Source organism: Rhea americana, unplaced genomic scaffold (genome assembly GCF_003343005.1).
Source record: "Rhea americana isolate MKP2758 unplaced genomic scaffold, rheAme1 scaffold_42, whole genome shotgun sequence".
NCBI lineage: Eukaryota > Metazoa > Chordata > Aves > Rheiformes > Rheidae > Rhea > Rhea americana.
In genome coordinates, this window is record NW_028186557.1 from 1796125 (window position 1) to 1823025 (window position 26901).

General features: G+C 43.3%; 1 protein-coding gene across 1 annotated transcript in view; it reads right to left on the bottom strand.

Annotated features, from left to right (window-relative positions):
• RHOJ (ras homolog family member J) overlaps nucleotides 1–26650 on the bottom strand; it is a 59257-nt gene extending 32607 nt beyond the window's left edge. Inside the window, exon 1 of the mRNA XM_085315038.1 lies at nucleotides 25872–26650. Within this exon, the coding sequence (XP_085171164.1) occupies nucleotides 25872–26052 (181 nt within the window). The 5' untranslated portion in view covers nucleotides 26053–26650. The remainder of the gene's footprint in view (nucleotides 1–25871) is intronic.
• Between the last annotated feature and the right edge of the window lie 251 nt (nucleotides 26651–26901).

Here is a 26901-nt window from a genome sequence, read left to right on the forward strand (position 1 = left end):
TGCAGCGCAGAGACTCGTGTTTAGGGAATGACGGGCGAGCTTCCAGCGCCGGGATCACTGGGGCTCATATTACAGTGCTCAGGAAATGCCCATGAAACACGGGTCCGAGAGGAGTCTGGAGCAAAGGTACCTCACCAGTGAGTCAGATGCGCTGTTTGCCCTGCAGCTCGCAGCTGAACCACGTTGAATAACCGCCCGGCTGCCTAAGCGGCCGCGTGCACGCCCGGGAGAGGAGAACACGGAGGTGGTTAACGTCCTTGTGGCTCGCTCTGACGCGGCCCACTTTGAGCAACGTATCCTCCAAAATCCCTCMGGCCAAGATGTGCCCTAATCTCCTGAACGAGCTTGCTGGCGTGCCAGTTGCCTACTAGCGCAGTTTCTTTTACACGTAGCTTGGAAGGAAGGAAGCACATCCTTTGGTCCTACAGGAAAGCTGTACGACGTATTCCTCCTCGGGTGACCGAGATTACAGTGCAAGCTAAACCCAGTTCGCCGGCAAACTGCTCCTAGGGTTGTAAATGTCAAAACCGCTCGTAGGACGGTTGCTGTACACATGGGGACTTGCAGACAGCAGACCCTTCTGCTGACAGGGGAGGTGAAAGGTGGTGAAAAGTGGGTGGCGGGTGTGCTTTTTCCTGGAAGAGGACAGGGACGCAGTGCTTGCGTCTCCGGCTTCGTGGGGCCGCGTTGCAGCCTTTGCAGCTGCGTGACTCGCTGCGTTACACTCTCTGTAAATAGACTGTCCCTTTAAATGCCACTTACTATAAAATCATGGAAAAGCTTACAAGCCAGTGTTGACAGTAATACAAACAGATCTAAAAAAAATTCTGGTAGGGTTCCACAGATAAACMCTTTGGTCCTAATCGTGCGGCTGGACGAGTGTGGGCAGACGCTCGTGCTCCTGCGGAGCCTGCCTGACTTCAGGAGGCGCGCACACGTGCGCTCCGGTCGGCTGCTGGCCTCGAGGTTTGTGCTGGACTGAGCCTTAGCGTGGCATTTTGAAAAGCAGCTGAACAATTTAAGAGCGCAAGTCCATGGATCCTCCCTGGGAACGGTACTTCTCAAGTAATGTGGGCTCTTCGGAAACTCTGYCTTTGCTTTGTTATTTAAAAATATATGTATTATTATTTAAATTTCCATTTTAGGGGGAGATTAACACAAGAAACTGTGTAGGTGCCTCGTTCTCAAAGCCTCCTTCACAGCACTGTTAGGAACACCCAGTCAACGCACATGGAGTTGTCGAGAAACACCGAAAATTTTGTCATCTGTGTTTTGCAACAGGCAAAGATTGTAATTCATGAAGCATTGTTTTACTGGTTCTGCTTGATCTAATGTTTTTCAGAGTCGACTTTGGTTTCTTCAAAAGATTTCTCAATAGAGCGTCTTCATTTTTTGTAATGGGAAATTACAGGTTTTAGCTGCTTCTATTAATTGTACTTTAATTATTAATCAGGCTATTAGAAATTGGAAAATAATGTGGTCCTGAAATGACAGTCTTAGCTGATCTCACTATGTTAAAAGAGTCTTTGTTTAGAATAAATCGACTAACAGGAACTTTCATAACCAAAACGATGAAAATTCCTCTTCCATCTCCCTGAATCCTACCTTGTTACCAATCACTAGACTCCAAATTTTGCAAATTCATACAAGCCCCTCATCTTCAGCCTAGACCCCAACCAGCTCAGGGATGAAYGTTGCATAGAAAAATATAGAAAGTCATGGGTTTTGCACAGATTCTATTTTGTTGCTTATTYGGTGAAGCTTGGAGGATGCAAAATTGGATTAATCATCTAAAAATTAAATTAAGCTTAACTGAATCATGAATTTCACYCCAAACATTTAATGGCAAATCAGGCTTTAAAATAATAGTTGAATGCTGTTGTTTTCAGATACTACAACTTGTGTTCTGTTTGCAACCATGTATTTTTTTTTGCCAGTAAGGTTTGTGACAGTAGCTCTAGGACTTTTCACACGGGCACACTAGTTATGTCTTTCTTAAAGACACTCTGACTAGAAAATGCCCTAGAAGTTTGTCCTGCCAAAGAGGCCGTTTGTACTTCTTTCAATGATACGTACAGGAGATGTGCTGTCACGAGGCATCTGTTCCTAAAAGATCTTCCCATCCAGGCTTTTGAAGGCCGTGCTTCAACACGAGACTTGAAAATCTTAAATGTCAGCACACAGTGGGACACAGTGGGAGTTAAGCACACTCAGAGTCTAAGTAAATTGTCTCTTTTTCCTCATTGTGATAGCTTAAAAACTTAAAGACATTCAGCCCACTTTACTACCAGATTTAGTGCTATCCAGCCCACTCTTTTCCTGACATAGTGACTTTCACATATATGCCAGGAGCACCCTGCCTCTGACTAAAGTCATATTTTCTTTCTGTGATGTTTCAGCATTTCTTAAGTCTGAGTCATGAGTAAAGTCTTCTCAACTGGACTTTAAAGTAGGAACTGGCTGTTAAGATGCTCTTTTTTGTTTGATCTTGTCATTGACTGTAGGCTGCAACATATTGGACTGGAAGAATAAAAATAGCCCTGTAAGGAGCGTTACCTTTCACCCTTGGAAGTGAGATTGCTGGGCAAAGTATACATCTCCCCTCCGCACTCGCTTGTGCTCTGGTATGGGAGAGCCTTCATTGCAGTGGTAAGGATACTTTGCTTAAGAGCTGCTGCTTTCAATACGTGAACAAGTCACGAACCTTGTCAGATGGTTTAAACTGGTGTTTGAAGTTAGCCAGAGCAGAAGATACCACTCCTTTGGAGTTCTCTCCTGCGATAAATGTCAGCAGCTTTACATGCGTTAGGTGCCAGCGGGGTATGGCTGAAGCCACTGCTGAGCGTCAGAAATCACCTCGGCRAGTAGCACGTGGCCAATGTGATCCAACACCAAATGACAACCTACATTTCGGGCTCTCAAATCACCAGGGCAGAGTTCCCGTGCTCTGCTGGTGAGCTCATGGGCTGCACGCAAAGATGAATAAAGATGATTGCTGCTAATCCTGCTGGCTGGGATGTGCTCTTGGCTTCATCCCAGAGWTGCTGATCATCTCCTGTATAGCTGAGGAAAATAGCGGAAAGGAGAAAAAGAACACTGCAGGAGAAACTTTTCCAAAGGACTCAACACTGGAGAAAGCGTACACCAAGGCTCATTTCACTGTCATTTTATAAATACACAATAAATGTACAACTCAGGAAAGAGGCGGATTTGGACTGWACACAGATGTGCACACGCTGCATTTGGAATATAACGAGGACTCCGTCTGCTGTGAGTAGCGAGACTGAGCTTTGCAGAACATGAAAACCAGCCAGCGTCTCCACTGTATAAAACATACTTAGCAAAATGGCTCTGTTGTACCCAGCGTTTCCATATTTAATACAAAAGGACTGCATTGTATTTTCCAGGCACTGCCTGAATGCAAATTCATAAGTATGGTTAATATGGCTCTTTTACTTCCACAACTTTTCTTTTTACAGTCTCTGCTTACTAAAATGTTAAGTTATTCRTTGAAATTCCACCTCCAGGGGAACAGCCCTCAATCAGCAGTCCACAAGGAAACAGTGAGCTCTGACAGCAAAAGCATTGTGACGAGCTTCTCTGTGCTCTGCTGATRTTTTTTTGAAAATTTTCCATTATTTTGGCTAAGAGAACAGTGTAGTTCTGTAGTCTTGGCTGTGCCTTTGGTTCTCTATTATCAAGTAAAACATAACGATGTCAAGTAAAATAAACACCAGAATCAGAAACCAGTCCTTGGATAGCTTGGGAAGGGCCTGTTTTAGTATATTTTTTTCAATGATTCTGTGGTCAAAGCAGTAATGAGTTACTTAACCTATCTAGCCCTATGGATTTAGATATATGTGGTTTTTCATAGAAGAGTTTTGCACAGAATTTCCCAAGAAGGGGTGTTCTAAGAGCACCCCGTATAGTACAGTACAGTACCCTGGATTCGCAGTACAGTTCTCCTCTCCCTCTCCCCCTTGTCTCTTTAGATTTAGTTATTMTTTTCTCCTTGTTCCTTGGACTAATAACCTTTAAAAGAACATAAATGCTTTTGCTGCCATCCRGAGAAAACTCTCAGCTAATTAAATGAGCTTCTATAAAGAGGAAGATCTGAGGCTAGACCTTGGTTTTAGGTGTATTTTTGAGAAGGGATTAGCTATGAAGAGTGTCCCAGGAAGCCTCCTGGCTCAGTCACATGGGAGAGGAGAGGATGGGAGAGGAGAGGAGAAGAGAGGAGAGCAGAGGAGAGGTGCCGGGGCAGCCCTTCTGGGTTGATGCCATGCAGGAGACAGCTATGGGGGCCACTCGGTGGTGGCCGAAGACTGTGGGTATGAACCAGCTTTGACTTATTCTCTAACTACGAGACTCACTTTTATTTTGAAGAGATTCACCTCCTCCGGGTTTGACTGTGGTGAATTAAGCCTGCTTTCCACAGTTTGAGGCAGGCAATGATATTTTATAGAGCTGAAATGGATTGTGAAGAGGAGGAGGAGAGAGGAAGAAAACACAAAGGCAGAGGGGGCGGATGTAGACAACACAGCAGAAGATGCGGACTGTATCCTAGCTTTATTTAACTGCAGCTTTGAATGGCTGGGAACAACACCAGAACCTTTACAAAGGCAGAAAATATGTTTCAGGGTATAATTACATGGTTACAGTGTAGTGATACAGATAATTATCACCATTTACAGAAGCCTTTTTATCCTCTTTCTTTTTTTGTGTTATGGCTATTCCGTGGATCATGCTGTCCACATTCATGGATGATACCATCCACTTAAGGATTTGGAAGTTACTTGTTTTTTTGCATCAGTCACTACAGGTTGTTGCTGCTTATTTGTTGAGAACATCTCACTGGCAAATATTACAGCTGAAGACAAAAACAGCGCTATGCTAGATCATGATACACATATTCACTGCGAATGCAATGGTAGTCCCAGGAGATGCAAAAGCTGGCCCACATGACTAAGGCTATCAGAATCTGGCCTAGTTCACCACATTTCATTCAATGAATAGCAATATCTCATCTGATCCGTATGGACATTATGTGAAGCAAAGTCCTAAATTTCAAGCCCTGTAACTTGCACATATGTTCCTACCACCCACCAGAGACTAGTCCAATGCTAGTTAGAACGTGCACTCGGAACTATGCTCATCTTGGACTTGGAGATATATGAGTGTGCTTGTTTATGTGAGATCTGGGAGAACAAAGGCTAATTAAATCCCACCCTTCCAATAGGATATATATTTTTTCAACCCTGAAGCAAATTTTCTATGTCTGTATGTTTTGGCTTTTAAACTTAATAGCCTGCAGGCATCAGCCACATCAGCAAAGAAATGGAAAGCTCATTATTACTGTTAAAAGGTTTAAATCTTAAAACCAGAGGCTATAATAACAGCAAATGGGATATCAAAGACATGTCCTTCTGCTTGATCCTTTCATTGAATTCAAGTTGGAGGATGCTGTGAAGGGTGTTTTATTGTGCATGGACTATCCAACTACCACAGTATGTTGAGGGTATAATGGCTTTTTTTTTGGATATTATTGTATGTTCTTAGTCAACCAGATAAACAGGATGAAAACAGATAGTATGACTTTCAGAGGTCATACTATCATACTATGGCCCTGCTGGGCCATGTGAACTAGCAGTCACTCCCTGCCCAGTCTTGCTCTGAACAAAGTATCTGCAGTGACTGAGATGCCACATGAATTTCACAGGACAATTTACTCAGCTTTACAATTGGCCTATAGATTATATTATTCTTTTTGCTAAAACATTGTTCTAAATTTTGGGCTGTTGAAGGTTGTGTGAGCCATTCTGCATGGACTCCTGAAAAAAATATTCCATCCTGCTGCCCTAAGCTTCCTATTCTCTGTTCCTTACTGGTTCCCCTAGACTGTTACCTTGCTGTTCTGGGTTATTTTTTTCCACGTGCTCCCCAGCCTAGACATTTACACTAATGGAAGCTTTCTTCTACAGACTAGGGTTTCTGGACTTCTATTTTTGTTATGACCTTCTGGGTTATTTCCCATTTCAATAGCATTCTTCAGAAGGCCACCTGTGGCTGATTTGGTCCACAATGAGACAATTCCAACCTGATCCTGCAGGACATGCGTTTCCACTGYGATGTACTGTCTATCATTAATCCTCCCGGCATCAGTGTCCTTCCCTACGCATATGCTGGTTGGCCCTTCATATAGCGCCTGTTTGTRCTCACTTGAGTACACTGCTTTCTCAGACGTATGCAAGTTGCAGAGTCAGATTAACTTTCTGAACTAGTAAGGATGCTGCCACCAAAGTAAAATGTCTCTGTCATGTAACTGTTCCTTCAGAAGCAGCAATCTTAAGGCTTTAGTTGCAAGTATATGCTTTGGAGGAAGTCTCCTGTGTSCTATCTTGTTGGTTCCCCAAAGGAAATAAATCTGCCAGGATCTAATCCTCTGGAGGATTCACAGCTCCCTTGAGGAAGGCATCTCTGAGTCAAAGCCGCCAGTGCAGCTGATTCCCGTAACTCTTACAGGAGCTGGGTCCACAGATGAGGGTGAAGGGTTTGCTGATCAGAAGATRAGGTAAGGTGATCCGCAGACATTTGATGCTGTCCTGTTTGTGCCCTTTTCTTYAGTGTATGATGGTTGTTGAGGTGTGCGGAGTGTGGTCAGGGGCTTTGCTGGTTAAACGCAAGCCACAGGTAAAAAATTGGAATTTCAGGAGAGAAAGTTTTTCAGCTGCTGGGCCTGAGTATACAGGCACCATCAAAACTTTATCAGATTTCTAGGTGCTCTGGAGAAATATATTGATSCTATTTAAAAGGAAACCCTAGAATGCCTGCCTGGCTGGTGTAGCTCACAAAATCCTACCAGATGCTCTTTGCCAATCAGAAGTGAAAAATATGGTTAGCATTCAGGAGCCTTCTTGATTAAACATCAGCAACAGTCCACACACCTTTGATTTGGAGACATGGCATTGGTATTTAAAAACACATTGGTCCTGGTGAGAGAGGCTGTGGAACAAGGTACTGTTTCCCACGGTGGAGATTTTTTAGGCATTCGCATGTGGCATCCAGAAGTTTGAAGTCTACATCTGACTGGGCCAGTGATATGAGCTGGTGTGCGAGCCTATGCAGACCATTTAATGCTGGACTGTTAGAAATGAAACTTGCTGATCCCAAAGAGCATAAGGATTTTACATCATTTGTGAAATACCAAGAATTACTTTGWTTTTTTTTTTCTTCCACCTCACCATGGGAAGAAGCCTATCTAAGCCTTCAAATCAAGTAGTCTTGGTGTGCTAACCCTGTGAAATTCATGCAGACTCGAAGGAGGAGGCTGATCATTTCCACTCTCTGTAGGCAGGCAAACAAAAAGGTTTGGATCGCTTTAATGGGCCCTGATGAGACACAAGAATGGCATCATTTCATCTGTGTCTGAGTGCTGCAGCTCAGACACAACATTGAATTGATGGCAAAAGCTCGTGGCAGCAATTACTGCCGTGAGAGTTGTTCTGGAAGGAAACACAAAAAATTCATTTAACTCCCTCACTCACCACTGTAAGTTAATTTGGGCATACTATATTCCCAGYGCAGTTATAAATTTAAAAATAAGCACAGCCAGGGCTGTAGCTGAAGAGGGACTGGATGGTGCAGCAGATCAAAATGTGCTCCGGAATATACTGGAGTGTAGTTTACAAAAAGCTGCCTTTTAAATCTTGTGCCTACAATCTATTTCTTTCTGGAATGAAACATGGTGCTTCCAGCCTACAATATGAAGTGAGTCATAATATTGCCATTCTGCTCCCAGCATAATTGGAACATACCTATGGTATGAAGTGGGAGAAATATTTGGCTAAGAAGAAAGCTCCAGATTTTTTTTTTTTTAATGCACTGTCAAGACATGCTTAATAAATGGAGAGTATTATTTTTGCATTGCGTAATACAGACTTTCCTCATTCTGGAGTTGTTTCAGCAAAACATGTAAGTGTGTGCTTATCTTTAATTAGTATTTAAGCCAAGAAAACTGTTAACATACTTATGGGAAGTACTTTCCTAAGGGTTAGGTTTCTTAACACGCGTGGAGTTAAACATGTGCTTACACCTTGCTGAGAGGGCCCTGTTTAGTCTTGCAGGGAGATACAGAGGGAAGGAGTACAGGGAGGGAACTTAGGTCGTGAGGCAGAAAATGGTCTTTTGCCYGCCTGAAGCATTCAGGAGATTAAATTTGTTATTTTCTTCACAGTTTATGACAACACTTCAGGAGATTGCAGCCTCTCAGGGTGAGGTGAATGGTGAATAGTGCAGCTGGGACCAAGTGGCAGAAAGCACTTGTGCTTGGGACAGCTTGTGGTCCTTCACCCTCTGTATCTGCTGTTGCCATAAGGACAAACTTCAATACTATCTGACTATTAATAATATCCTACTATTCAGCATCTGAGGGAAACAAAGGCAAATAGAGCTTAGAGACAGCTCCAGCATGGGAAAGCAACCTTGCAAGGCTTTCTTCACTYGCCTAAGCCGTTCTTCTCGACTGTTCAACAGGTTTCTTGTTTGAGCAAAACCTCGTACATGGGCCAGGATTCACCAGTCCGWGATCGATCCATCGKTGACCRGGTGGCTAGCTGAAACCCTGTRAAATGTCTGACTTTATCAAGCAGTTTGCTGCACAACAAGGCATGGGTTCAGACCAGCTGGGAGAAGCAATGCGAAGAGGAATGAAAGGAAAACCTGGCTGTCCGCCTGGAAAGGTGACGCAGAGTGTGAAATCCTCGTCCTAGCGATGGCAAGGGGCATTTTGCTGGTGCCTTCAGCAGGCCAGGATTGCCTTCCATCTGCATGAACGGACGGTGCCATGAAGAGGAGAGCGAGTGCATTGTACATGGACAACTAGGAAATGCTTTGGCAAAGAAATCAGGGCTTAAATTTTGAATTCCTTCAGGTGAAAAATAAAGGAAGGAGCAATCTGAGTGCACGCGAGGAGGCAGGCAGCGTGACTCTTGAGTAGAACTTAGGTCTATAGCACAGGTGACCTGGACTTGCGGCCTGCRTCTGTGGTGACCTTTCCAATGGCTGTATTTCCCTCCAAGAAAATGGGAATATGAGACAAACCTGTTTTTCAAGAGAAACCTGATGAACTCTCGTGTATTACTGCTGTTACAACTGAAGGCTCTTTATGAGTTGAAATTAATGTCTGCTTAGAATACGCTATTCTTCAATATTAACTACTGTAACTATTAACTGCTGTGATGCCTGCTGTCTATAGAGCTTTAATGACCAAGATCAAGTAAAATAATACTGTAACWCTGGTTATTGAACCCCCAGTATCATTTTACTTTTAGTGTCTGATAGCRTGGGATGAATTGCTTAATGTTATATAGCGTACACATTATTACGCTGTGCTCACGTTTGAAGTATGTTTTTTGACCAAACATCCCAGAAGTCTCTATTGGTAACGAGAGCTCACAGAATCAGAGAGCTAACGAATACTTGAACATTTGAACCCTCCAGAGTGTGAAATAATAATGACCAGCTGGTGCCAGTTCAGGTAGGAAAGCAGTGAGCAAATGGCAAAGATAYGAGAATTAAATCTTGTTTATACAACACTACCAAGGACCACTAAGAAACTGGTCTGAATTGGTTTTTCAGGACAAAGGGGTTTCTCAAAACCTCTGCCCTTTCTGAACAGTAGCATTCCTCTGTAAAAGCAGGATATTCAGACTTGGAGTTTGGGAGCAGGTTCTGGTAAACAGACAGATCTACCACTGCTGAGACCCTCAGGAGAAAAAAAGAGATGAGAAAACTGTCAAGAARTGCATGCACATATATCCCTCTAAACTCTATTCTGTCTGTTAAAATGCTAAAACGTTACTGCTGTRTTCATAAAGGCAGTTTGCCTTGTCTGAAAACATGCCTTGTTGTGCAGCAAACTGCTTGATAAAGTCAGACATTTCACAGGGTTTCAGCTAGCCACCCGGTCAACGATGGATCGATATCCAGTAACCCAGTGCTAGTATAATCGGGGGGTTAGTGCAGAAAAAAATACATGTCCTCTTGTAATGATAGGAGAATGCTGGGGACAAGTTCATTTGATCCCACGTATCATTTCATCATCACAAGCTTATTAGTTCCTTGCAAGTCTTTAATAATGAGAATCAATGTATTTGAGATTCCTCTCAGGGCCAAATCCTTCAGCCTTCAGCCTGTGTTGTCACACGTGTCCTTTGCTCCATGTTCACTCACCTCCCACAAGCAGTTTCTTTACCCAGGAGTACGTGGATGATGGCAATTTGCATTAACAGTGAGTTTATTTCAGTAAACTTGTTTTCGTTCATAAAAACATTTTTCTCCAGAGTTTTTTTTTCCCCACACTTATTCCTCCAGACATATTGATCTCTGTAGGCTTAGTTCTTCCTAGTTTAAGATCTGTTTTCTTTTAAAAWGAGCTACATGTCTGGGAAATATATATTCTGGTGTTCCAAGAGGGCAGAGGGAGGTATTTCTAGAAATAGCAAGATGACAAACAAATAGAGAGAAATTCTGGTCTTGGCTACCTCACTATAAACTGAGCCTCTAGATCTTTTTCTCAGAACTGAAGCTTCCCATCTGTCAATTGGTGGATACGAATCCCAGTGGATGCTGAAGAAACATCTGGAGTATATCTATTGTACTGCTATTGTCAGCGATCATCACCCAGTTACCATATATCTTTGTTGAGCTAAGGGAATTTGTGGTCTTTCCTCCAAATGGGTGACTGCAAAAATKGCGATACGTCTAACGCCATCTTCTATAGCTCTTCAAATCTCTCACACTGAGACTCCTGCTTAGCACCTATATTTCCATAAGCAAAAGTTTAATGAGCATCCAGGCAAGCCATTTCATAAACTAATGAGATGGATGCTGAGGGATGGGCTCTCTGCAGTGCTGCAAAAGAGACTCTAATGTCTATGACCAAGTCTGCAGGTTATGAAGTAGGAGGAACCTTCAGCAGTTCAGGACTGCTGAATTGAGTGGGTGGATTTGAACCTCTTGGGAATAAAAACGAGGAAGGGAGTCCAAACGACTTGCTTTCAAAACTGTTATTGAATGTGAATGTATGCCCACATGGTGCCTTTARAAAATTCCAACCTAACTTTTTTGATGAGGAAGAAAGAGAAGATTATCCACACCCTGACATCTGACCTAGAGCAGAGGTGCCCAGACAAGTGAGAAGTCTTCCAGCCAGCCCTACATTTTCTACCCTAGAAATGACTCTATTGTAGAGTGTGAATTCCAAGAGGCAGCTTCGTTTCGGGCTTTGCATGTTTTTTCAAGTTGGTGTTTATTTTGTCTGATCTGCCCTGACTTTCTGGTTCCTGTTACTGTTCTCTCCTATTGTTGCTGYTGAACCCTGGCCCTTGCCAGGATTTTGGGGGAGCTGCTTTTGTCTGAGSAAATATATAGGAGATTTTTGAAAAYTGGCATGCCAGGAAAAAAGCAAGGGTGGCACCCTTTGCTCTTCAGGTCTGTTCTTCCCTTTTATCTTCTGTGTCTTCTCTTCTGGGATTTTTTTTTTTTTTGCTCAATTTTTTTATTTTCCTAGTGATTGCTCAAGAACATTTGCTGCCCACTGTCCCACATGGGGCATGGAGCAGCCAGGACTTCATCCTGTGCTGAGATGCCATACCCATTCCTCTGCTGATCAACCTCTTTCTCTTCTGTACATATTATTAAAAAAGATGGAGGGAAATAAAGCTCATTTATTATGCGGAGTAATTAACTGGCGTTGCATCTCTGCAATGGTGAATGGCGTTTGGGCTGTTGTCTTTGTTTAGCAACATGCATCCATGCAAATGACTGGGATGAAAATTCCCTGAAGTGGAAACTACAGGAACTTCTCTAACTGCTTATGTAAATTAATATAGAAAAGAAGGAAATTTAGGGAAAAAAATCCCCAAACATATGGCTTCTTTGTAACTTAGTCTTTCTTTGACAAAAATAAATTACACAAGTGTTAATATATAAATATTTCCTTGCATCTCCTGCATATACATCAGGGGAAAATTGATCTTTCTTCTTGAGAAATTATCTGTTGTGTGTCATGATTTACTTCCTTCTGTTTTCTTAGGAAATTAGCAGTTTGCACAGAAAYACATGAAGGAAATTATCTGCTTCCTTCACTTATTTTATTGATCTACTTGTTAGTCTTTTAGTATAGTCAACACATCATTACTTCATTTCAAGGGTCTCCTTTGGCTCATAATTGTTTAGCCACAACTCTACGATTTGTCCAAAAGCAGTTAAACCTGGCAATTTGTGTGAGTGTTGAACGGGATTGCCTAAAAACTACTTACTCCATTTTCAGTATCAAAACATGTTTACCAAGATTTCCTCATACTGAAGATCATTAAGACTAAAAAGTTATGTATTATGGCAACAAGCAAAAATATTTACAACTAATAGCGAATATATCTAATTTTAGTTACTCACACCCACCACTCCCACTGGAAAATGAACCCAGTGTCTTTCCGGATACACTTCTAGCTATTCTGGAAAGAAAATCCATTAGGAACTGTTGCTAGTGATTTCTCATTACTTCTGATGGCTCTGTTTTTATTCTTGCTTGACAGCTCTCAGTGGGAGCATGTTAAGAAGGGTTGCCCGTAGAGCAGATCTGAAATTCAGTGTGCCTCGGATACCCTAGATGAACTTCTTTATGTCGGAAGTAAATCGTACTGGTGAACAGGACTTTGAGCCCTCTGCTGAGAAGCGCATGGGAAGGACAGGCTGCTGTTTTAGCTTCTGGCTAATGGAACGAGTCCTTTCCATCCTCGTTGCCAGCACGGCAGATAAAAGATATGCAGCTACACAAGGGGATCGTGAAAGTAACCCCACAGTAAGTGCACGCAGAAGCGGGAATATAGACTGAGTTCCAAGCTCACACCAGCTGCACACAGTCTAATTGCCCTCACTACAACAGCATACRTCCTAATTTAATCTGAAGTGTGCTCCAGAGCAGGCCCTTTACTTTATAGTTCCTCCGTATTCGATAAACAGCACCACTGGAATGTGATCCTTCCATCCACAGAACTGGGTATTGCAGCCGAAATCCCTGTTCCCATGTCACTGACCGTGGAGACTGTTTTCTGGAGCAAGACCACACGACATAGAGAGAGGCTGAGCTTCAAAAACCTTTCAGAGAAACTTTTTCTAACTTCTTTTTCTTCTGGAAATAAAATGTATGTKGTCTTGGTAAGTAGAAATGTGAATTTATTAGACAGCAAAACAGAAAGAAAGTCATCAGAGGAGAAGAGGAGAAAAATTAACCTGCAGGTAGCRTATACCACGCAGATTTAAAAYGAAAGGAATGAATGGCACTTGGTTYAAAGACTGCTTCCCCTTTTCCTAAGCACTGCCAGATTGCCAGCCTCTCACACCACCGTTACAGCTCTTCACGTTGAGAGAAAGTAAAACTATACCTGAACTCATCCTATTTGAAGYGTTTTCCTAGGAAAATTTATCTCTGTTGCACAAGCATATCTTTTAGTGGATGTGGGAAGAAGCCTGCCTTTGGACAATAGTGGTTGCTATATAATAACTCTAAAATGGATAATAACAGTAACGAACTAGAACCGGCCAGGGCATGATAACTCAGCTCTGTGACCACTTCTGAGGTTTTACAATTTGTTTTCATTTTACAATGGAATGAAAACAAAACCTTCAGCTATTATGTTTTCAATTTAGGTCTTTCTTGCTGCACTGTCAGAAATAACCAGAGTGCCCTGGACCTCAAGAATCTGTCCTTCAAAATATTTTAAAAATGTTTCAACTTCGTTGAATCAGCATTTTCTCCTGGTGGGATAGTTTGTTAGAAATATTCTGGCCAGGACTTCTGCTAACCCTCAAACTTCAAAATCATGAGTTACATCCCCAAAAAATAATTGTTACAAATCAGTTGTTTTATGGTTTATGGATTTTTTTAACGTATCTTTTCCCTCCATCCTCTAAGGATGTTCATTTGCTTCCCATCCTCACCTTTTTTGTTTTGTTTTGTTTTATTTTCCTGTTTCTTTTGCAGCTCCTTAGTGCCCTTGCCCTTCCCCAGCTTGTGCACAAGGAACTAGGATGATATAATGTTCTTCTGGTGTGCTGTGGCAGAGGTATGCCAGGAAAGAGGTGGAATCATAGGGCTGCTGGATTGCCTCTGCACTAGTGGTCACTGTGGGGTGGTCCTCCTAGAGTCCTGTAAAGCCCTGTCTGGCTGCTGTTTGGCCTTTACTCCTCTAGGACRGCATTTTCTACCAGACAGAGTTGACATCTGAGAAGGCAGGAACGTCTGTTGCCATGTCCTGACCCACTACAACCCTAGCCAGCTGGGAAGAAATCAGAAGAGCTGCCCACATGGTAATAATTATCAATTAGTTCTTGTGGGGCAGCCACTATGCACAGTATGTCTGTGGTTTGGTTTTGGACCGGCTTGCTCGGAGATGGCCCTGCAGAACCCATACTTGTGTTGGCCAGCCCTGCACCCCACGGTGCACCCATGCAGGCTTTATAAAGAGTAGTTGTYTTTCTTTTTCCTTAACTTTCAGGTGGGAAGGCCTTATTCCTTCAGAAAGAAGCAACATGGAAAATGAATGTCCRGAAAAGGAGATGCACCTATTCATTCTGAAGGATGGAGGGAACTGGAGAAAGGAAATCAAGAGCTGGAAGGACTTAATGTCATGCAAGGTACAAGGTCACATCATGTTTGTATGAAGTGCCTCATGCTGTACACCAGGACATACTGTGAAYGTTTACTCAGGGACAAGGCTCTCCTCTGCCCTCAGGAGTTTCCACCCTGTTGTGCAGTCTCAAAACTCTATTTTCCTTGCAAAACTGTGACAAGATTTGTTTTTTAATTGTTCATGTTCATGAATTTAAATAGAGGGCAGGGGCAGAGAAATCCAGTTGGGAGGACCATATGGAGACAACACAAGTTATTCTTGTTCTACCATTTTCTTGGCAAGGACTTCCTCTGTCAAACGTTAATTCAGATTTGGGACCTCATTCTGCATTCATAGTCTCTGTTGCTTCTTAACTTCCTTAGAAGCATCAGGAGGGATGTATGATATTGCTACAAGAAGCTCTTTTACAGGAAAAGAAATAAATTGGGCAATATGATACAAATAATGGAAGAATTTTAGCAGTTTCCCAGGAGAGAGAGTAAAGGGAGAAAATACACTTAACACTTTAAAATATTAAAATAACAAGAACCACAACAACCTCACCCCTCTGGACCTGAACCAAGCAACTCAATGGTTTAGGTAAACTCCCAGCAGAACTCCAAGTGGCACTCTCAATCAGAAAATATTTCTGTGCATGGCAAGGGAAATTCTACATATTAATGATATTATGAACTGGTTCAGCTCATTTGGAGTTCTTCTGCAAGGCCTGATTTCTGCCAACTTAACTATATATTTTTTGAAATATGAATGACCCCTTTCATAATAACTTTGATCCTATTTTTATGGACAGTTTTCCAGGAAAACTGCTTTCTTAAAGCTGTATTACATGTACATGTTTTTAAAGAAAGATGTTACTCTCTCATGCTCCTGGGATGAGCTAAAAAATATTCTGAGCAGTAACTAGAAGGCAATGAAGCAAAGGGAATTGTACTTGATTTTTTGAGATTTACTGGTTACAAAGATAGCACAAAGCAATGGCAGCATTATGAAGGTAAAGGGCCTTTCCAAAAGCTTAAATGATCACATACAAATGTTCTTCTAGGTTTTGTTCACACTGTTGTTGGAAATTTTAATGGCAAATTTGCAGAAAGCAAAAAATGAGATTAAACAGAAAAGAAATTACAAACAATTCTGTGGYGTTCTTTGTGTTTTGGTATAGTTAAAAAGGTCTATGTGTAATTCTAGCTAGCTAAAAATAAATATRTAATTACAAAATATCCAGCTACACAGATAGGCCCTGAACCCTCAGTGAGTCCTCTGGAGTCCATCTGGGAACTGGAGCATACAACCGAACCTGTCAATGGCACCCTTGTTGTCAGAGCTTGAACGGACAACACGAAGCCCTGGGGCACCTCTCTGCTTCTGCAAGCCACCACTTGAATTATGTACCGCAAAGCAGATGGTCTTGGCAGGCATATGTCAGTGGAGTAATGTAGGGAGCTTGCTCCAGAGCTGATGTCCCCCATCAGAAATGTCTCACCTTTTAAATGAAAAGGGAAACCAGGTCTCTGCACTTCTCCTGCTCATTGCCACCGCAGCAGCACTGCTTATGGAAAGAGCCTCAAGTAACTGGGCCCCAAAAGTTATAACAGGACCTTCAGTCTATTCCTGGATATTGGAGGAAAACACGTTGAGGTAAACTAGCTGGTTCTGAAATGGAGCCGCTGAGACTGCACCGAAATAAGCAGCGTCCGAGTCACGGCAGGCCTGGCCTTTCAGGACAGAATTGCTCATAGCAGCTGGCCGACTGCCCGATTGGGAACTGGAGCATGAGACAGTTTATGAACTTAAAACACATTTTCCAGCCTTATGGGATTTTCCTTATGGTCTGTTCTCAGCAAAGCAGCGTTATTATTGTAAATAGATGCTCTTTTTGTCCCATCTCCCAAGGGACAGAAGCTGATGTTATGTTTGAAAATGTATGTTTTCCCACTCATTGCTGAAGCTGTTCATTTCCATAAGGTCTGTAGTAAGCAGAGCATTAGCAGATACTGTTAATATCATTACTTCAAAGTTATAGCTGAATGTCTTTGCCAGAGAGTCTTTCATAAAAGACGTTGCCTTCATCCCCTCAGAACTGCAGGGGTTGGAAAGGAGCTTGAGTGAGTCATCTCAGGCGTCCTTCTGCATTGTGGCAGGAGCTTTCTGTCCAGCTCCTTTGCACGGTCCCTCTTTAACTCTCTCGCTCCAGATGCCTGAGTACTGGCTCTTGACTCACCACTTAGACTGCTATTTTCCTGATGCGCTGTTATCCTATTCTGGACCGGGGTAGAGGAATGAGCCCACTGGTGCAACACTGGGGTGCTCTTCTCCCTTCTGTTCCCAAGCCCTCATCCCCATGCCTTCTGTGCCACTATGCTTTGGAATATTTTTACAGCTTCCCCCCCTCCCTCCTTCGGGAGGATTTTTTTTCCCAGCGCTTCTTGTGCTGGTGAATGGTTTTTCCAGCCTCCTCTTTCCTGGCGGCGGGTCTGCGCATTACGTATTAATGGAATCACTGTGCCTGTCCTCAAGGCAGAAAGGCAAACTGGGGGCAAGCACATAGCTGAATTTGCTGGTCACTAGACCGATGAGAAGTCTAGGAAATTGGTTTTGTGCCAGGTGAAATATTGGGCCTTCACAGTCTTTCAAGCCTTCCCCTTCCCTCTGATCCCACATGCACTGATTTGGCTATGGGGCACCTCTCCCCAGCAAAAGAGCCACGAGGTTTGGACTGCACTGTGACCCTGAGGACTCTTCCAAACCATCTTGCCTACTGCCCACAGTGATATCTGTTTAACAAGAGGATTTTGCTTTTAGTCATAAATATATGAATATTTTTGCTGCAGAACAAATACTAAGGGAAAATCATCACTGCATAATGAGATCTGCAGCAATTTTAGCCAACGGTGATAGCAACCACATGGTCAAACTGTGCTCCCTCATGCTACAGTCCCCTGGCTGTATCTCTGGGACTGCTGAGGATGATGGATGGTGCCTGGATTTGCAACAAGGTGCAATGATGCTTTCTCAGCTCTGGGAGAGCTTTTCTGTCTGCATAGGTATGTGGGAAATTCTCTGGCTGATTAACAACAGCACTTGAGCAACTTAGCACATTTTAAAGTAGCACGAGGTCCAGTCCCTCCATTTAGCCAAGTCATCTGCCTGCTGCTGGTAGCAAGGCTTATCTTGGGTTTGGAGTTTGAATGAGAATGATGCTTGGGTAATAAATTGGGTAAATTCACTTTTTTTCAGCTTTTAATTATTAGACATTATTTAAAAAAAAACAAATTTCCCTGATTTTATTTGTGGAAAAAGGAAGGGTGAATACCCCTTCATAAATCCGATGTAGAATTTATCCAGATCTCAGAGCCTACTGAGACAAAACTTGGGGAGACAAACCATGAAGCTTTTATTCTTCACTATTATCTTATCCCTGACTTAGCTGGAAGCCCTGCAGTGTGGGATACAAGAACAATATATCCAACAGGACACTGGTACGTGCATGTTTGCTCTTGAAAGTAGACTAGAAATATAATAACTTGGATTATTTTTTCATTACAAAGATAAATAATAATTTGACAGGGGATGTCATTATTGTGTAATGACTTTGTCTTAACAGAACAATTGGAGGAAATATGTTTGCTCTTCCACATCTCTTGCCATTTCCATGATGTCAATAGATCTGGTCATAACAATTGGAAAGTTAGAACATAGGAAAGGCACTACCTGCCGAGCAAAATACACAGGATAATCCACGGGAGCACTGATGTGTATCACTAATACAGACATCTGTATCAAAGTTTTTCAAGAGAACAGAGAACGAAAAGGAAGTTTTATGGGAGGCATTTTGCTTTGTCTCAGTCAGTAACTAGGCTGTCGTAACGGTGACTCAGTGAGGTAAAAGCCCTGCCACATCCTGCAGGAATGAAAAGGTTTGTGCACGACTAGCTGTTTTGGTTGTTTAGACATTTGTGCTATGTTTTTGCTTTTCTTTCCCTTGTGTAGGGCTTCTGCCCAAGGAATCTGTCTAGCTGGCAACGCACACTGCAGCCAGCATCACCTGTACATAGCTTTGCCACTTGAGGAGGATGGTTGGCCACACAGATGAGTCAATTACTGCTTTTAAGACARTGGATGTGCTTTTAGTTTGAGCTGTAGAGATTGTCCTTCGAGGGCCAGAGGACACAGTTTCAGTTTTGATTTCCTCTGCTGATGTCACCTCTTATAACATTATGCTGATAAGAAGGGAAGGGAAAAAACTATGACTGAGGATCATGGGGAGGTGGAGAAGAAAAGTGTATTTTCTCATCACATATACAATTAACCCTTTTCATGTTCTCAGACAAATCCCTCCATGTCTCARCAGCCCATTGCTGCAGAAGGAAAATGTGTAAATCTGTTTGCCCRTCTACATATCATAGGGTTCACCCTAGAAAACCCCTTTCTACAGCATTATCTGAAAACAAGAGGCCTGGATTGTGCCAGACTCACAGCCTGTGTAGTCAAGACTCCATCTTTAATGCAGCGTAGGCAAATTTAAGATACCTTGCCTCTCATCACACCTCATTCAGGTTGTATCCTGGCCTCTAACAGAAGATGCTGTTGGCTCACATTTTAGTATCTCTTACAGAAGCTTTATTTCTAGCCTATGATATCACTTGATCTCTCTGATACTTGGTACAACTCCCTTTATTTGCAAACTTTGTTAAAAGTTCCTTCTTAGCAACTACCGTATACTAATAAGTTCTTTGGCTTAATCACRTACCATCCAAGTCACTCAAGACTGTGGTTGCCCTCTAAAAAACCAACCACTCTACATCTGAACCAGCAGGACACATAGACCCACTTTCCAATGCTCTAACTAACCCCTAGTTTGGTATTCTTAGTGTTTCCTGTTGCCCTTCAAATATCACATAGCTAGTAGGAAACAGTAGGCAGAGGGGTTGAGGTGGGATTTTGGCTGAACGAAGTAACGTGGCATCTTCGCCTGCTTCTTTCATTCCTCTCACTGTTTTTCCTCATGTCCATCATACTTTGCTTGTTCCCTATGTCTRTCTTTCCAACTTTAAATATTATTTGCTGTGCTGCATTGTCACATCATTGCCACAGCACTCAGAGCACTGCTGCAGAAGTGATCTGCTGTCAGTAGAGAGGGTTGCAAAGCAGGTACCCACCTCTGCCTCTGCAGCCTGYGGGTGGACTGGGCACCCCAGGACAATAAAGTGATGTGTGTGAGGAAGAGAGAGAGGAGAAACAGTTAGCTCAGCTGTTAGCCTACAGTAAAACACCTTCATATGGAAAAGGTCTGAAGTCGCTGAAGAGTGCGTACAGTGCCTGTTTCATCTGAATGTGGAATATCCCTGGTAATTCAGAAAAAMCCATCTTTTTGGTATAAAGTCTCTCTGGGCTTCCTTGATCTGAAAAAGACTGAGGATCATTGGATCTCCTCTGACTTCCTATGTGGCACAGGACAAAGAATTATACCTTCTGTGGGGAGCCTGAGAATTAGTATTTCTCTAAACTTTATCTTCTAGAAAGACAGCCATGAAAACCGCTGAATTACACYAGCTGATTTCTGTTGTGTTGAACCTCAAATGTTTTAGGCGTTATCTCTGGTTCATCCTGGATGATACCAGAAGATTGGCAGAGAAGTTCTTTTAGCTTCTGAGAGACAAAATGAACATGCGCATCCTGTAGCTGCTAATCTGAGAGCCAGACTTTAAAAGGGTTAGTGTTTTCCTGCCTCAAGGATAAAGTTCAGATCTGTGTGATCAAAATTGGGCAAACATTAAAAGAAAAAAGCCCACTGCAAACATCCATTCAAATAAACATCACAGCTCTCTTTCACTGCTATTTATAGCTCTTTCAGTTTAATAACCCCAAATATATTACATGAAGGTTTGCCATAATATGCTAGCAGGACTACGCAGAAGAGACAACTTCCTCAGGAGCATGGTAGTGGGAGGCTCCCACTGAAGTACCCATGCAGGAACTGCAAATCTCCTTGGGCAGTCTATTCCTGGCTACAAAAAAATTCAATGGGGRGAAAAAAGCGATGTTATGTGGTTTAGGTCATTGCTCACACACCATGGCAAATAAAGACGAGTTTAAACCAGTGTGCCCATGTAAAGCATTAGCAATCAATTTAAAGTAACTAGCAGATGAGAAGTGTGGACAGATGTGCTCTTGTGCCTGTAACCGGAGAAGTTTGGGAAGTTACGGCTCCCATCTGGTTTCTGCTGCATCTCAGCTGGCAGTTCCTCCCCTGCGGGGAGAGCTGCAAGGGAAGGTTGCTCAATCCACGGCTGCTGGTGGTGCATGCCCTGTCCCGACTGACCCAGCCTTCCTCTTCAGCTGAGGAAGGCCAGTKCTGGGCACGGCCCCTGAAAGGTGGCAGCCCATGTCCAACCACCTCTTCCTTGGGAGCACTCCAGAAACGGGGGGTTGTATCAGTGCTGCGGGCAGGACATAATGGATTTAAGGCTTTGCATGGGCAAAAGCCAACCGCTTGGGGCAGGAGCAGCTGTACTGCTCCTGTGCTAGGGGAGACACTGGTCAAACACCCTGCGCAAAGAAGCTGTGGGATCCTTGCCTGGCCAGCAAGGATCACTGCTCCACAGTACTGCTGAGCACTCCAGCTCGCTTCAGCTCCAGCATAAAGTCAGGCAGATTAGTGTGAATCATCACTAAAGAGTAAAGAGTCTGCCTGCTAACAATAATTAATGGCTGTAGTCTTCCATATTGCTTTTAATTTACAGAGCTTTGGTCATGGCTGAACTATTCTGTATGCTATTCGTTAGCTGATCACATGTCACCGCTAATTTTTTTCAAATGGATTCACCATTTATAAATGTTTGCTGGTTTGTGCTGACATATGAGGTGAGGAAGGGACATATTCCTGCCATCTACTTTAAGCCTTTAATTCAGATGCTTGCACTTCTCCTTTGGCGGTGGTCACCTCTCTCTCATTTACCACAGACGCAACTTAGGCTCCTGAAGCTGTTGGCATAACCTTCWCCTATGTGCAGTGCCTAAACTAGGCAGTTTGAGACTTACCACCTTCTTCTTGTTAGACTGCAGCCTACCCAACTAAAGGGGTCATTCACTTTATTCTGTGCAGCAGGCTAAATGGCTCCCAGGGCGCTAGTTCTGCTCGCCAGTGGGTTGAGATTTTTAAATAGAAAAAGGCACTTTTAAGTATGAATTTTAGGGTGAATAAATTTCATGCAGAGAAGTGATGGGGTTTTTTTTTGGGTGCATGAATATCAGAAGAGATSCTTAGTGTCCAAGTCACAAACAAGGCATGTTTCCCTTCTGTCTTCCACAGAGGAATACGGATTTTTTTGGTACCATTAAAACAACTTTGCTAGTATTTGAATTGGAATTTTTGTTGGTACAACCTCAGCCCTAATTAAACACTTATAACCTCACATAGTCAGACACAATACAAGTCACCCTGACTGAGAGACCTTTGCTCACGGAAAATCAGCATTTGATGTTCAAAAGATGGAATGGCATGTTAAAACAGCTACCCACTATCCAAACAGTCCCTGTTGTTACAGTTATTGCCAGTAATGTCCTGTTTGTCACTAGGATAGCATTTTGGTTCGCCTGTACCAGAAATAGCATTTACTTAGTGGCTAAAACCTTTCAGTATGGGACTTGGAATTTCACCAAAGTAAGGAAACCTACCCAGGTCTCTGGAGTCCTGCAAAACTTCTTCAAAAGGCYTTGAGAAATAAACAGACTCATAAACCTTCCTGCATGCAACAGAAGAGCCCAGTTCAATATCCAAATAATAAATTCACCTTCCCCATCTGCCTGGCGTTGCCTCTGATCCTACCCTCGATCCGCCATAGCCCAACCCCGGCAGCAGGCTTTGAACAAATCTACTTCTGTGGGCTGTGGGTGAAATCCGTGGCAGAGCATGATTAGTGTGGAACTGGTAATTGGTTTGGGCTTTTGCATGGTGGAGCTACTCACACGGTGAAACACCGGCCTTTTTATTCCAGCCATCGCTGCAGCTGAGTGGTAAATAATAAAAAAATCTTCCTTCCCTGCATGAAATACRTATATGGCCACTGGTTTTCCTAGAGGCAGAACGGGCCCAAATTTTATGAAGTAGTTATAGTGGAGAAACATTGTACACATTTAATACTCATTGGAGCTCTGCTCCCTGAAATGCTGGTTACCTCCTCTGGGTCGCCCTGGTTTGCRTGTTCATCTGCTTCAGCTGGGCTGYRAAAACCCGCCCCAGGCAGGCAGCTAAAAAGCTGCAGCTCAGCAAGGGCAAGCTGATGTGGTTGGTGRTGTGGGGCCTTGAACGGTTAACACCTTGGCCGTGGCGGCCGTGCCTTTGGAGCGCGTCCTGATCCTGCGCTGGATAGCATCACTGYCTCCCCTGAGCCAGTGGCGTCGCAGCGGTGTGAAATGGTGGTGAGATCACAGCTGGAACTGCTGGGTTTTAAYGCTCCCCYYCCCCCTTTTTTTTCCCATTAGCAGGAAGGAAATTGGTAAATACCCTGGGACTCACAACTGGTTGTGACCCCCTAAGGCAAGAGGAAGYGTTTTGCTAATGCACCACTCCTGCTAGCAGTGCCTGGCTGAAAGAGCTCCAACAGAAAGTGCAGCTCTGCTAAAATCTGCAGCAACAAACTGCTTTTGAGCACTTTCAGCACTGACTGGGGAAAGCTGAGATGGTTTGCTTTGGTGGGGCGCACACACCAGTTTAGCGGGGTGAATCTGAGGGTGATGCTGCACCACCCTCAACTGCTTTGCAGGAGTTGCCCATATGCAAGGCCTTACTCTGTGCGTCCGTGGCCCCACCATGCCGCTGCTCCTRTTGCCAAGGGCTGCTGCACATGTAGAACTGGAAGGGGCTGCAAAGGCAGTATATCCTACAGCATATCCTAAAGGCTATGAATTTGGAGGTAAGCACGCCTCAAGTGAATTCTTCCCCCCCCCCCCCCGATATCCACACTACACTGAAGTATTTTAATAGGCTGTGTTCTATCCTATGCCATTTAATATTTTGTTATTATATAAACCGTTTCTTCTGGCACTCTGCTCCAGAAGTCATTTCCATACCTCAGTTCTGGGTGCTGCTTTGTAGTGAGTTCAATTTAGAAATACTAGGATTGCCCAAAGAACGGAAATTCCACTTCTGATCAATGCTAGCTTTAACCACCAGAGCTGGATAGGATTTGTCTCAGAATAGCAGTTAACATGCTATTTTTTTCCCTTTATCTTTCTGAACTTTCTCATGCAAAGTATTCTTAGTTTCTATCAGTGGGCTGTAACAGGTAAAGAAGCAAATAATAGCTGGAGATATTTGAGGCTGGGAATCTTCAGGTCATGAAGTAGCTTTGATCAAAAGCGAATACGTACTGCTTTTAGCTGGTACGGTACAGAACTGAGGATTACGCGGTGATACCCCTCACCTGCCYGTCCTTCTCTCAACCCCTCTCTCCCTCAGTAACTTTTGAACCTGCTGGCAGTTTCCACCACCTTGTACAGAGAGCAGAAGAGATCAAAGACAGACCCTGCAAGTCACCTGTGGCTGCATAGAGGAGGGCAAAGCGGTGCGATGCCCTTGCCAAGTGGTGGCACCAGCACGGGCATGTATACTCTTACCCCCAACGTGGGCACCTAATCCACCTGGTCAACACATACACGGCCTGGAGCCGGCCATCATATAGGTGTCTCCATATGCAGTGGCATCTGTRGGACATGGGAGACCATGAGGATGGGGGCCTGGGAGCAACTGGGACACAAGGCTGCCAAAAGCAAGCAGAGCTCAGATTATCCAGGCAAAATGGGGGCTATTGGCACACAGTGCAAGTGTCCCTGGAGCCAAGCTTCATTAGGGTTTTGTTCTTTTTTTGGCTTGTGAAAGTACTTGTTTACATTTTTTAAAAAATTATTTCTTATTTGCCAAATGAAAATGACTGTTTAATCTGTATGGTGGGAAGGGCAGAGGAAGGAGCGCTGCTTGCATCTCGCAGTGACGCTGCCCACACTTGCGGAGCAAAAGGTCATCGCATTTCCATGGGTCAGATGCTGCAATTACACAGCTTTCTTGTTTGGCCAGTTCATCTGCTAAACCTGACACAAAGCCAGAGTGAAAACAGAGATTTTCCCATTACAGAATACCAAATCTATGATAAGCCACGCCATGAAAACCCAGTTTTTAAGGAGGTGGGGAGAGATGAGGGAAACTCCAACTGCTGCTGTAAGATAAGCAGTGAGTTTTGCAGTGCTTCTAAAACCTGCTTTTTGGGGATCTTAACAACAACAACTGTAAACCTAAGGAACAGTGAGAAAAAAAAACCAAGCAGAATCTTAGATTAAAAAAATTAAACAGCAGTTTGAGCAGTTTTAACATACTATACCTTCCACATAGTAACTTTAGACACAACTAGGTAAAGTAACTGCTACAGAAGAGGCCTCTGAATATCGTACTTAATGTGGGTCTGTTTTGGACAGTGATGCCATGAAYGTCATTTGTTTTTTATAATGTTCATTTTTTTTTGTTCTATGACAAATTCCCTTGCTATAAAGTACTCAAATCAATCACCAGGTCTGCTGTTCTCACAGTCAAGCTATAATATTAAATTCTATTTATAAATGCAGTAGTAAACATCTCTGAAAGGGGAGCATTATTTGACAGGACTGAAAAAGTCTATACTGATTTTCTCAAAGATTATTCCTTAAGTAGGATAAGCGTTGTAATTCAAGCATTGTTTGCCATGAGGCAGAGGATGACCAAAAATGTAAATTTTTATGTACATCTATCATCTTTATAATAACAAAAGYTCAAATAGCAAAGTTCAAAACTTCATAATTTAAAAACAAACCAGGCAGCTGAGTATAACCTGACAGAGGCTGAATGAGATTTGCTGTCTTTAAAATCCAGCAGATTTAATTGTGTCTCTAACACTGCTTGTTTGCCACACCAAAAAAAAAAAAAAAATTGAAGCAAACGAATAAGTTCTCTGAATAAATCCTGCATTGCCCCAATTGTACGAGCTGCCATCTAAGCTGTCTGGCCCCCGTCCAGGCCTGAATCACATTCCTGGGCGAGAAGTAACCCATGCGTCCCCTGTGAACTGTCTTCTTCTGCCCTTGATCTTCATTCAGCGCCCACCTAGCCCTTCGGCAGCTCTTAATTAAATTTCTTTGAAAGCACTTTCTTACCTGCGTAGTGGTCAAAGACCGTGGGCACGTACTCCTCGGGGAAAGCGTCGTTGGCGTAACTCATCAGCAAACAGGTTTTCCCGACTGCACCGTCCCCAACCACCACGCATTTTAACATCTTCTTGGTGCTGCCGCTGCTGCCGCCGTCAGTGCAGTTGTCATCTTCGTCCTTGCAGTTCATTCTTGCTGCTGCTGCTTCTCCCAGTACTTCCAAGTGCACATGAAGGAAAAATGAAGTGCGATTGTATTGACTTTTCCTGAGTTTGGAGGTGGTGGGGAGGGGGGGGAATGTCTAACTCAGGAAATCATATTAATGTTTCCAGGCTGTCACAGCCACTTCTAACAACTACCAGAGCCGTCAAGAGAATCATCGAGGTGAATAAATTAAATATATATAAAGAGAGGAGTCGCGTTAAAAAAAAAAAAAAAAGAAGAAGAAGAAGGAAAAAAAAGTGATTTGTCCGTTCTTGTGAGTCCGAGTCAGGAAATCCTCATCCTGCCCCAGAGTTTTCAGTCTTTATTGCAACTTAAAAAAATAGCAGCAGCCTGAGGCTTTGATTCGCTTCTCCCTTCCTCCGGCTTGGCCGCAGGAATCGGGGATTCCTGCTAAATCCACTCCATTTTCCATTTCATTTCTAACATGGAGGAAAGCCTGGAGGTTTTTAATGGAGTTTTTCCTTTCTTTCTCCAGCTTGCTGTGTGTCAGGAAATCATGGGTTTCCTGCTGAATTCCATATTAGGATCAGTGGGCTTGTGAAGGGCTGCAAACAATGGGAGCTCTGTGTGTATTTGTACTTCGGGGGAACTCTGCCAGGACGCGGAGAAAGGAAAACACTAGAGGTCCCTCTGCAGACTGAAGTTTTAGGCTTCCTGCTGCATCCCGCGCCGGAGCTGCTCTCCGGCAGGGAGACCAGGGAGGAGGATTTTTTGCRCGGTGAATGTTAAAGATGTGGGTATTGGACCTAAACAGCTAAGCRGGATGTGGCGAGGCTGTGAACTGCGTGATGGTCACAGGGTTACCTGCTCTTCC